The 12535-nt window shown below is 39.7% G+C and overlaps 1 protein-coding gene across 1 annotated transcript in view; it reads right to left on the bottom strand.

The window, feature by feature from the left end:
* The window catches only part of LOC136866889 (receptor-type tyrosine-protein phosphatase H), an 819913-nt gene that overhangs the window by 383769 nt on the left and 423609 nt on the right, over positions 1-12535 (bottom strand). The window contains exon 13 of the mRNA XM_068227107.1: positions 1218-1472. Within this exon, the coding sequence (XP_068083208.1) occupies positions 1218-1472 (255 nt within the window). The remainder of the gene's footprint in view (positions 1-1217; positions 1473-12535) is intronic.

The following is a 12535-nucleotide window of genomic DNA, read 5'->3' as shown; positions in this document are numbered from 1 at the left end:
GATAGATTTCCTTCTATTTCTATTTTATTTAGCTCTTCGGGATGCTTTTGGAGTTGGGATGGATAGCGGAATTGCTACTTTCATCATAGGAGGTTGAGGACTTTCTCCGTTCGTGAAGCTCTCATTGACTGAATTCCTTCTGGTTTAGATGAATCTAATTTAGGGTAGAATCACTTATCCATTTGGCATATATTTATTTATGAGTGGGGTAATCACTAAATATGGATGATGTTTTGTTTGGAAGAAACCTCTTCTTTGTGGGGCTGACACTAAAATCACATTCAAGGAAATGCTTGCTATACACTTTCGACGGTCTTTTTTGTAACCATAAAAAACTAGAGTTTTTTTTTGTCTTATCTCGAAACGGCAATTTTCCACTTGTCTATTAAGGTTGGATCAGTAAGAAACAGATGGAACGCCACATTTGTTTCTTTCTTTGCACTGTTTGTAGTACGTCATGGAACAAAGCAATGCACTATCATTAATACTTTACTCGCATTCCAATATTGTGCACTAAATTGACAGTAACACCACACTATTCGTCGCTGCCATAAAAAATCTAAAGGTAGTCTTTGTGTTTTGGTACAGAAGTAGCCTAAGAAACAACCTATGAATCTGTACTACTATTAAACGTTTTCATTCTGTGCCCTGATGGAGTAAGGCGTTATGCACTTTATCAGGCCAAGGACATTTGAAGTCGTGATTGAAGGAGCGGAGGTGGTGAGGGCGTAGCGCCCGTGGCCTGTAAAAAGCTATATCCCAAAATTTAAAAAACTACAAAAGTAGGGGCGATGACCTAGATGTTAGGCCCCTTTAAACAAGCATCATCATCATCATCAGCATCAAACTACAAAATAACCAAGCAGATCGAAACTATCTTTTAGACGGAATAAGATGTAACATTATTAAAGGTGTAATTAATGAAGGAAAAACGACAACAGGATATATCAAAAATTCGTACAGCTATAGCACGCCAAAAGATATCATGAAAACCATTATTAAACTGCAAACATATCACACATGCAATGCGAATATGATACCACATTACGGCTCTAATTCACTGACAACAGCCCATATCCTGACTTCTAGCGGTAAAGAGCCCCGCTATTCCGGCGGAATGTTGCCCGTTCTTCCAGGCCTTGTATCTTACGTAGGCAACGCCCACACACATATCCTGTATCTGAACATAAGCTTAAATATCGTCGTTGTTAACTTACTAGGGAATGGATTCCAGCATCGGGGTGTTGCCTGGTGGATATTCTCCGGCTTTCTCCACTGATGACAGTCTTCACCAAGACGGAGCTGTCCAGATTCAGGCTCCTTAGCGTTCTCCGCCAGAAGAATAGCATAGTACTCTATAGAGCCGTCAGAGGCATTGAACATGTCACTGTAGAAAGTAAATTTTGCTTTCGTTGTAGAGTCATCCGTGGCGTACGGATCTGGGTCTTCCAGACTTCTACGCTGACGAGGAACTGGAACATAGAGAACAAGGTGTACAGAAAAACAACACATAGAATTATTATTATTATTATTATTATTATTATTATTATTATTATTATTATCCTAGCGGAAAATATGCAAGCACCATTAAATAATGAATGTAGAATACGGAAATTTTGGCAATATATGTGTCGAGGTTAATATATTTAATTGATTAAAGGTACGCGAGAAAAGCCATCGCAAATGTACCATGACGGTCCGTTAATAACAGGTATAATCGCCTGACTGTTGATTGCAGGCATGGAAACGTGCATGCATTGTGTCGTACTGGTGTCGGATGTCAGCTTGTGGGATAGAGTTCCATGCCTGTTGCACTTGGTCGGTCAATACAGGGACTGTTAATGCCGGCTGTGGATGACGCTGGAGTTATCGTCCAATGATGTCTCATATGTGCTCGATCGGAGACAGATCGGGGGATAGAGCAGGCCAAGGCATCATGTCGACAAACTGTAGAGCACGTTGGGTTACAACAGCAGCATGGGCGCGTGCATTAGCCTGTTGGAAAACACCCCCAGAAATGCTGTTCATGAATGGCAGCACAAGAAGTCGAATCATCAGCTGGACCGTTGCCTACCAGATATACAAGGCCGGGACATAGCTACTAATTTGCCGCTGAAAAGACGGCCGGACCGTGTTCACGATTTGGCCACTAGATGTCAGGTTTCTGTTCTGCTCTTGGCGGACTTTAACATTGTGATGTTGTGCTGATTTTATGCAATTTATTGTGCGTATTGTTTCTGTCGGTGAGTGTCCGTGAGGTTGAAAAGCATGGTGCACCTCTATGTACTTTGGATACCGCTAAAAAGCAAGAAAATGTGACGTTCCATAATTTTCCTTCGGAGTGTGGTTTAAAAGAGAAATGCAGGCAAGCTACGAGTATTTCGAGGCACGAGTATGTAGCTTACATTTTAATACATCAGATTTCAGTGTAAGCAAATCAATCAAGCGAATTCTCCCCAACGAATTTCGTTCTGTTTTTAGTGTACGGTATATTCTGTTCACAACAGAAAAGTGTGAAACGCAGGAAGGCTCCAGCTCCAAGAATTGACGTATCGCCATCAAAATTTAGTAAAATTTCTGATTTATATAACGATGAACACACCATACCTTCAGCATATAACTGATCTGCGTTATCCACAAACAAGAAAGAAGTACCTATAAGTCTCGTTTCTATGTCAAGGAAAGGCTACGAATATCTATGTTAAATCTAAAATATAATGCCAGAACACGGAAAACAGTCTTTATATTGAGAAGTAGGATACGGTAATGAAATCAGAAAATCGATTTAAGGCATCTGAACTTGACCAAAATGTAAACCAAATTCAAAATAATGGTACAAATGATCATTTAGGAGCTTTATTCCTGATAGAACAAACTAAATCTTACGGGAAGAAAGAGTGAAATACGGAGAAACGACGCTAAAAATTTGCGTCGTCTGGCATAGAAAAGCACCTACCGGCTACAGATTTGAGATCCTTGCAATGCCTAACTGTACCACATCAGAAGATGCTAAAAATGATATAGGATTTTCTAATGGCGAAACGGGCATAACATCGCTCTCCAAACAGCGGCTTCAATACGAATGTCGCAATATCAGATGTGCGGAGGAAAAGGAGGGATAGCTGATAATTTATAAGATGGTGATTAAACCAAAAGTTATTTATGACCGCAATCTCGATCAGTTTATCGGATACATTGAGGCAGAATTCAAGAAAACGGGAAGAAGTGCCAAACTCGCTAATAGACTTCTCTGCTTCTTTCGTGAATTACTCATTTCGTTTAAGCAAAATGTAAGAAATCCGTTGTAGAAAGTAAGTAATACAACTGCTCTTGGTCTATTTTTTTTATCTCACATCTGTTTGGTGTCTCCTGAAATTGCTAGTTTTAATGAATTTTGATAGGTTTTCGTACTGGAACGTGTTGTAATGAGCGGGCGAGACAGCTTAGTAAAGAGAACTCTAGCGGCGCTTGTCGGAAGTATCTCGTAGGCAACAGCTGGACGAACACATCTGCAGTCAGGCTGCGTGGGATAACCAAGGCCCCACACCGCTGGCTGCCAGAAGCGTGTGACTGGGAAAGTCATGTCCATGCGCGTACCGCCATGTTGCAGGCGCTCCTCAGCTTGACGAGGAGATCGTATGGAATTAATGCATGAACTCACATTTCGCACATATGAAAACACCCGCCCTAGTAAATTAATGACAGCCTATACCGACTACCGTGTACACACGCAATAAATATGCGTAATACCAAGACTGCGGTATTATTAAAACGTACTTCTCTATAAAAGAAACTGAACAATCTACACAAATCTTTTGGATAGCCCATAGGTGGAGCACATAAAAAAAATTATAAAAACCCTTTAGAAGACTGAATAAGAAGACTGAAAAATACTCTACTACAAATAAGTACATATGAATAAACACGTATTTGAATTTCAGTCCCGGAAAAAAGAAGAAAACAGTATACCGGCCTACGGGTACCTCATAAATGATAATGTCACTCATTTTAGTAAAAGGGGCACGTTGTAACTGTTTTGTTTGAACATTCGGAACAGATTGAAACCGAGGCTCTACACTTTTGATTTATTGAAAAAACGAAGACATGTTCAAATGTCAGCAGTCTACAACTTAAGTACGATTACATATCGTGAGATAAAAATTGCCTGTCTGGAGGGCACATTAAATATTTGAAAACTCATGTACCTGTAGCTATAATCTTCAGTATCAACAAAAAAGGAGTCCGTCTCGTTGGCTAAATGGTCAGCGTACTGGCCTTCGGTTCAGAGGGTCCCGGATTCGATTCCCGGTCGGGTCAGGGATTTTAACCTTCATTGGTTAATTCCATTGGACCGGGGGCTGGGTGTTTGTGCTGTCTCCAACATCCCTGCAGCTCACACACCACACATAACACTATCCTCCACCACAACACACAGTTACCTACACATGGCAGATGCCGCCCACCCTCATCGGAGGGTCTGTCTTACAAGGGCTGCACTCGGCTAGAAATAGCCACACGAAATTAAAAAAATTAACAAAAAAGGAAACCTGTGAAATAAAATCTTTCTATGAAAGGTACATAGCTTATGATTCCTCTTTTACAAGTCATTACAGCAATTTTTACTCAATTCTCTGAACATATTGTTTTAAAAGTACATGACTGCAGAAATCTTTCTAAAACGATCAGATACAATTTTTGTCATTTTCTGAATATTAAATGCCGGCTTCGCTGTGTTGGCGTAGCGTGTCTACCTCTTACCCTGTGGCCCGGGGGTCAATCCCCGATCAGGTCAGAGATTTTTACCTGGATCTGAGGGCTGATTCGAATTCCGCTCAGCCTACGTGATTACAATTGCGGAACTATCTGACGGTGAGGTAACGGACGGGAGGATTCGTCGTGCTGACCACACGACACCTCGTGCAGGCCTTCAGGCTGAGCAGCGGTCGCTTCGTAGACCATGGGGTTTAGTTTCGTTCGGATATGAAATAACGTAATTGGATTAGAAGAAGATAAATTGTCATTTGTATGTGATTTGGACTTAGGTAATTGCTGCCTGACATTCATTACACTGGCGGTAGTCCGCCTCCATTGTGTATTTCTTAAAAGGAAATAAATGTCTAGGGTTAGTCTGAGTTACTCTGAGTCGTTTAGGTTTAAGTAAGAAAGTTATAATTTAAGATGTGAAACCCTCCTCATAATATTATCTTTTTAAATACCCGTATTACTGCTTTTACAAACTCAATCTGAATTAACATTATCTGAGCACAAATGAAAATTGAAAGTAAATTCTGATTTTTCTCGAATATGGGCACCACGATTTACACCAGAAAAAAATGATGTTGAATGTAAAACACTTGCAAGAAGATTAATATCACAGTTAAACAGTTATTTTGATTAGCGTTTTCTAACACAGACTAGGATTGACAAGTTTATAATGAGTTTATTTAGACTTTATATTGTCATTCCATTCCTGACCCGGTCGAATGAGTGGAAACAGGCTGTGGATTTTCATTTTTATTTTCATTGTCAAATTTTTATGGAATAGCGTATTAACAATTGTATTCTTTTATTACAACGCAAGTGTAAAAACTGAGAACTTAAAACATACGATACTAATAAATCATTTTCCAGATAATTGATAATAATTTGAAGCAGTACTTTACCCTAATATTAAAAGCATTATATCAAGCTTTATCAATCATGTCTTACGGATTCTAGGCCCAGGTTTATCAAATTTGTAATAGCGGCATGTCTACACGTCTTTTTCAGAACAGCTGTTTAGTTCTAAACAGTTATCCCCGATGAATTGGAAAAGGGCAAACAAGAAAAAGAAGAAGCCTAAACATTCTAAATTTCATGTCCTTCTGCTCTCTGAATCATCCGCCCTATAACCTGTTTAGTTCTCGATTATGTTAATTGAAAGTTATTTTATGACAGTTCAATTTCTACTTGCATGTGGAAAGAAATACCAGATCACTTCTGATAATCTGTACAAATGAAGGCTGCACACGAACTCACATTCGTGAATACCTTTCTATTCCACACGTAAGGCCTAACTTTATGCCTAATATTGCCGATCAATTTAACTACCGTAATGTATCAGCTCCCACATTTCTTGAAAATATTTGACAATATATTATCACTCCGTCACATATAATACTACAGCAGATCCACTAACAGACATGCACAGGACTGTAAACATTATCACGTGCTACCCATGCATTCGAAGCTGAAGTGCCCGCAACATGGCGATACGCGAAGGTGTTCAATATTCCGCATAGCATCAGCGTGCTCTGTGAGTCTAGATAAGTGATATTAAAGTCTTTGGGGATAACCACGAGAGAGCTCCTGCTATCACAGGAAATTGTTCCCCAGACCAGAACTCCCGGTGTAGGCCCAGTGTGTACACGCTGCAGACAGATGGAATGCAGGCGCTCACCTGGCCTCCTTCTAACCAACACACGGCCATCACTGGCACCAAGGCTTTCATAGGAAAACACAACGGACCTCCACTCCATCCTCCAATAAGCTCTCGCTTGACACCACTGAAGTCGCAGACGACGGTGGTTTGGTGTAAGTGATCTGACGGAAATTGGACAGTTTAAGAGCCAGATTATCATCCTGTAAAGTACTAATAATAGTGGTGCCCCCAGTGAACTTGAAGACCTGTATTGTGCTGCCACCTTGGAGCATGTACTAAACTCAACTGGTACTTGATTGTTTCCGTACGCAAGGACAATATGTTGATCGTCATCTGTTACTCTGAATGGAGGATAGAAGAAGAAAAATCTTGTTCTTGCTGTTGGATCTTTAAATTACATTCTGAGAACTGGAAAAGGGGCGAAAAATATACCTTTTTGACCCGGGGTAATTCTATCGCTGTGTGGCAATAGCCACAAACCAGCTTTTGCTTTATTTTATCTGTCATGTTGAGGAACTGTAAGTAGCCTTTCTCATCTTCTTGGCCCCGGAAGTGCATGGATGTGATAAGCAGTAATTATGAGTGAACTGTTCTGTGTCGTTCGACATATTTTCGCCTAAATTGTACTAAGTAATATTTAATTACCACTGTGAGTGAGAATTTCGGTTAACAAAAGAGACTGAATTTCTAGTTATCTTTATTATGAATAGGTTATCGAACTTTTGGGGCGTTTATGTCATTATTCATAGAATGATTTTGGGTTGTTAATCACTCTGGAGACGTTTTCTTAAAACGGAAATTTATGTATTGAAAGATGTTATGACAAGTTGGTTTCTCTACTACTATACCTTTGAGAGTGCGCCTTAATTTTTTTTAAAATTATTATGCGTTAATTCTGCCTGAAAAATCTTTAATATCTTACTATCCTAGAACATTGTGTGAAAATGAGCGAATGTGCGAGTGGATTTGTTTTTAATGGCTAGTTCTATCCTTGGGTGGGTAGCCATTTTATATTTCTTAAGTCATATGACCCGTTCCTGTGGTTATGGTAGGTGATGTACGCTACCACTGTTTATGACGTTCGTTAATTGAATGAGTTTTGTTCTTGCTGCTGACTACGTGCTTCATATTTCTGTGCTTCTAATACATTCATATTTTAGGTGGCTCTTCATAATTATTTTCACTCTAATGTTTTATTTTAATTACGCGTTCCTGATCTGTTGTTTGTGGAACTTGGGGATCATTTTCTCACTTATGTTGAATGATTTTTTGAAGTAGTCATAGATTTTTTTTTTATTCCACTATCAAAGTGTAACTGAACCAAGATCTTGGGGTATTTTATTTTGTAATAGATCCCTGACTTATCGTACGATTTGAATTGTGAAAGCAGTTTCTTTTAATTTGAATTTGAATCAAACTTAATGTCCCACGTTTCTTAATTTAATTTAATCTTCCCCGTATCTTACATTCGGGAATTATTATTTGTTTCTGTCAACTATTTTCTTCCCTATTATTAAAGTTCCTGTTTAAATTAAATCTGTTATCATTATTTTTATTCAGTAGTAATTTATTTATTCTTTAATCCACCTGACCTCGCTGGGTTCAAGTAACTGCCACGTGTTGCCACGACTTTCCGTTTGGATCATCTTGGTAAGTGTCTTATATTTATTTAATATCCTTGTTCTTAATGTCCCTGGTCGTGCAACTACTATTGTGCTATACCTCTTCGAAAGTACGCGATATTGGTTTGGTACCAGTTAGCGTGATTTTTATTATTATTATTATATATATATTGCGAATGAGCCCATTAGGACTACGCAAAGTACTTAGAGACAGGCATTTGCCTTTCTTTGTGCCCACACTTCCTTCATTCGTTTGCTGTGTGCTTCTTTTCTCTCTTGAGACTATGTTGTTCCGGTCTTCTTCTTTGGTTTTTCCTCTTGGTCAACTTGCCACTTATGAACTTTGGTTCTGAAGATAACCCGGCTTTGGATGTCTTCAGGTGTAATTCCTGCCAGTTTGAGATCTGTTTTAATTTCGCCAATCCATTTTATTGTGTCCGTTTTAGCTTTACTTCGGTTTTCATAAAATTCAACTATTTGCTTGGTAAGTCTATCTGGGTTCATCCTTTTTATATGTCCAAAGAATCTTAATCTGCGTTTTCTGATGTCGCTGTGAATGTTAGAAAATTGTTTGATTTCCTGTTTCCCTCTAAGGCGGTACTGTTCATCTACGAGTTTTGGGCCTAAAATTTTTCTAATGATCTTGCGTTCCTTTTTCTAAATATTTTCTAGATCAGTTTTCCTGTTCAAAATTAGTGTCTCTGATCCATAGAGGCATTCTGGTTTAATAACTGTATTATAGTGTCTTAGTTTAGCATGCTTGGAGAGACACTTTTTGTTATAGATATTTTGGGTGAGTCTATACGCAGTTTCCATTTTTTGGCATCTAACTTCATTGGCTTTTGTTTCCATTCCATTCTCCTGAATTATTTCACCGAGATATTTGAATTTCCGGACCCGTTTTATTTTGCCATATTTTGTCTCCATGAATTTAGGGGCTTCTTTGCTGCAGGTCATGTATTCAGTTTTTTCAAACGATATTTGGAGGCCGACTTTTTCCGCTGTTTCTTTCAGGAGTTCGATCTGGTTTATGGCTGTTGAAACGTCACGAGTTTAGATTGCCAGATCGTCCGCAAATGCCAGGCAGTCTACTGCTAATTTGCCCCTACCAAGAGTGATTGGTTGGTCAGTCTTGAGGGCAGACTTCTGTTTGCGCCATTCCTGTATTACCTTTTCAAGGACGCAGTTGAAGAGTAGTGGGGAGAGCCCATCTCCCTGTCTTACTCCTGTTTTGATCGGAAAAGGGTCTGAGATTTCCCCCATGAATTTAACCTTAGATTTTGTGTCTGTCAATGTCTCTTTTACAATTGCGAGTGTTTTCCGGTCTAGACCCTGTTCTTTTAATATCTGAAACAGTGATTGACGATCAACTGAATCATAGGCCTTTTTGAAATCAACAAAAGTACAAACTACATTTTTGCTACAAATTCTCTGATGCCTTAGGATTAACTTTAGGTTCAAAATTTGCTCTGGACATGAACGGCCTGGTCTGAAACCTGCTTGATATTCTCCAATTTTTGGTTCTAGTTGCTGTTGGGCTCTATCGAGAAGGCACTGAGATGAAATTTTGTAGGCAACAGATACCAATGAGATTCCTCTGTAGTTATTTACATCTGTTCTGTCTCCTTTCTTATGTAAAGGATGAATTAGTGCACTTTTCCAATCTTCTGGAATTTGTTCTGTTTCCCAAATCTCTTGGATGATACCGGTGAATTCTTTTATAGTATTTGGGCCTGCTGATTTGAGAATTTCTGCTATGATCCCATCCTCACCTGCAGCTTTGTTCATTTTAAGTCGTTTTATCTGTCTGGTAATTTCTTCTTCATCCGGTGGTACTGAATTTGGGTTTGTGAAGTCAGGTTCCTGCGGTGGAAATCTTTGTGTTGGCTCTGGGCAGTTAAGCAGTTCTTCAAAATACCTTGCAAGTTCGGTGCAGTTTTCTTGATTGTTCAGTGCAAATTGCCCATTTACTTTCTTAAAGCAAAGGTTTTGTGGCTGATACCCTGTTAGCTTTTTTTTGAAGTTCTTGTAGAAATTTCGTGTGTGGTTTTTTCGAAGTCCTTTTCAATTTCCAGTAGTTGATCTTTATCGAATTTCCTTTTGGTCTGTCGGATTATTATTATTATTATTATTATTATTATTATTATTATTATTATTATTATTATTATTATTATTATTATTGCATTAGTCTGTTGGAGAACACCCCCAGAAATGCTGTTCATGAATGGCAGCACAAGAAGTCGAATCACCAGACGGACGTACACATCTGTAGTCAGGGTGCGTGGAATAACCACCAGAGTGCTCCTGCTGCCATACGAAATTGCTCCCTAGACCAGATCTCCCGGTGTAGGTCCAGTGTGTCGACGCTGCAGACAGGTGGAATTCAGGCGTTCACCTCGCCTTCACTGGCACCAAGGCTTTCATAGGTAAACAAAACGGACCTTCATTCCATCATCCATTGAGCTCTCGCTTGACACCACTGAAGTCGCAGACGGTGGTGTTTTGGGGTAAGTGGAATGCACGCTGCAGGGCGTCTGGCTGTTCTTTAAGTAACGGATTTCGAACAGTTCGTTGGGTCACTGTGGTGCCAACTGCCGCTCGAATTGCTGCTGCTGACGCAGTCCGCTGCGCCACAGGGATGTGCGGAGCCCAGTTTTCTTACAGCGCTATGCGGCGAAACACGAAACTATTGCTCCCTCAGGAGCTAGACACTTGTTGCGGTTTGCAGGAAATTTGAATCAACGCCATCTTTCAGATTTATAAATACGCCTACCAACGTTCTTTAATCTAGCACGTCCCTTCTTTGTGTTCCCCAGTGTGTTATAACAACACCACCGTCGAGAATGCGAAAGGAGGAGGAAGTTATGGGAGCCGGTAAATAAGGACGGATGAGCAGCAGCTGTTCCTCATGTCACGCCTGTCTTGATCGTTCATGCGTCAAGTATCGAGTCCCGTTGCTGGAAATATGGACTTTCATTATATTTTATCTAGTGCCTATTTTTCTTTTTTTCGAACATTCCATTGGCCGTATGCTATGAGTTCAGCCGGTGACGAAATGAAAGTAGGGAGGACGAGACTTCAAACCTATTCCATCCATACATTTGTTTGTGAAACCAAATTATGTAATAGTTGCCCTAAATGACCCAGTATCGACAGGATTTCAAATAATCTTGTTTTTAACCAAAAGTTGCTAAAGTTTAGATTTTTCGTGGAATTTAGTTCAATATCTCGTAAACGAAGGTCTTTAGAACAAACAACACATGGGTCTGTTTTAAAGGTGAGTAATTTGCTCTACCTATAGCATAACAGGACGCTTCTATCACTAATATTTCAAGATACGCAGTTGTTTGATTAATGCTATAAAAATATCCACACAAACACAATTTTCGTAGTTGTAATATATTTTTCAATCGACATTCATTGTCATTGCAACTTTACGTCCGGACATTATGAAACAACAAGGATACACAAAATAGTTTTTAAAGTTTGGATGCCACAAGTTAAAACTACGGCATTAGTAGTGAAACAGAGGCCAGCGCTGTCTGCTGCTCCTCGTCCCCAGCATGTTCCATACCATCGTTCATACATTCTTTTATGGACCTTTGGAGGGGGGGGGGGGTCATCTTCAACTCCATTGCCGTCTTCAAACAGAGAAATGTCAGGCACACAGTCGCAAGCTTCTCCCGGGGAAAAGGTGCACAGGGACTTGCATTCTCGCACCCTTTCTTGCAGTTGCATGATGCTATCTAAGGAAGGATACAGGGGCTGCATCTCTTTCCATTTTTCAGGGTGAGAGGCCAAATCCCCACTCAAGAGGATGTCCTGCTGCATATGACCGTAGCATCTCATCCTGCTGCATCCACAGTTGGGGCTAAACGTGCTAGACTGGATCGTGCTCTTGCTGCTGAGTGGGAAAAAATGGTAGTGCAGTTCATTGGGATCTGATACAGAGGTCTGAGGTTTCTTCCTTATAAATAAATCAAAAAAGCTCCGCCTGCCTTAGGCACTTGTTCAATGGTTGCTTCAGGATTAAATAATATTTGCTCTTTTTCTTCCATATGTCAATTTATTTCCATAAGAGTGCAAAATTTCTTCCCGTGACCGAAGAGTGCTCTTGTTGTGTCACATTCATGAACAAAATCATTCCGCTGGACTTGTATTTAAAATGACTTTGTGGAGTATAACACATCAGACGTCCCCCTTTTCCACATTTCCTGAAGTACAAGTTGTCTTTGACCGAAGCTATTGCTGTTAGAAGGACTAATAGGTCAACGTGTTCACCAATATATTGCCATACTGAGATCCAGCAGTTTCAGTATTTAGTACGTCTGCACCCTTTGCATCCTGTTTTTACTGTTTCATTTCCTTCTTCCAGAACCATTTTCAGGAGGTCAATAAAACTTATTTTATTGCATTCATTTTAAAAACATTCTTGAGAAATTTCTCAACATATGGCTTCACTGAATATGATCTTATGTGATGAATACAAGTT

Source organism: Anabrus simplex, chromosome 3, assembly GCF_040414725.1.
Source record: "Anabrus simplex isolate iqAnaSimp1 chromosome 3, ASM4041472v1, whole genome shotgun sequence".
Classification (NCBI taxonomy): Eukaryota; Metazoa; Arthropoda; class Insecta; order Orthoptera; family Tettigoniidae; genus Anabrus; species Anabrus simplex.
Note: the sequence above shows the minus strand (reverse complement) of the source record. Positions and strands in the feature narration are given on the sequence as shown.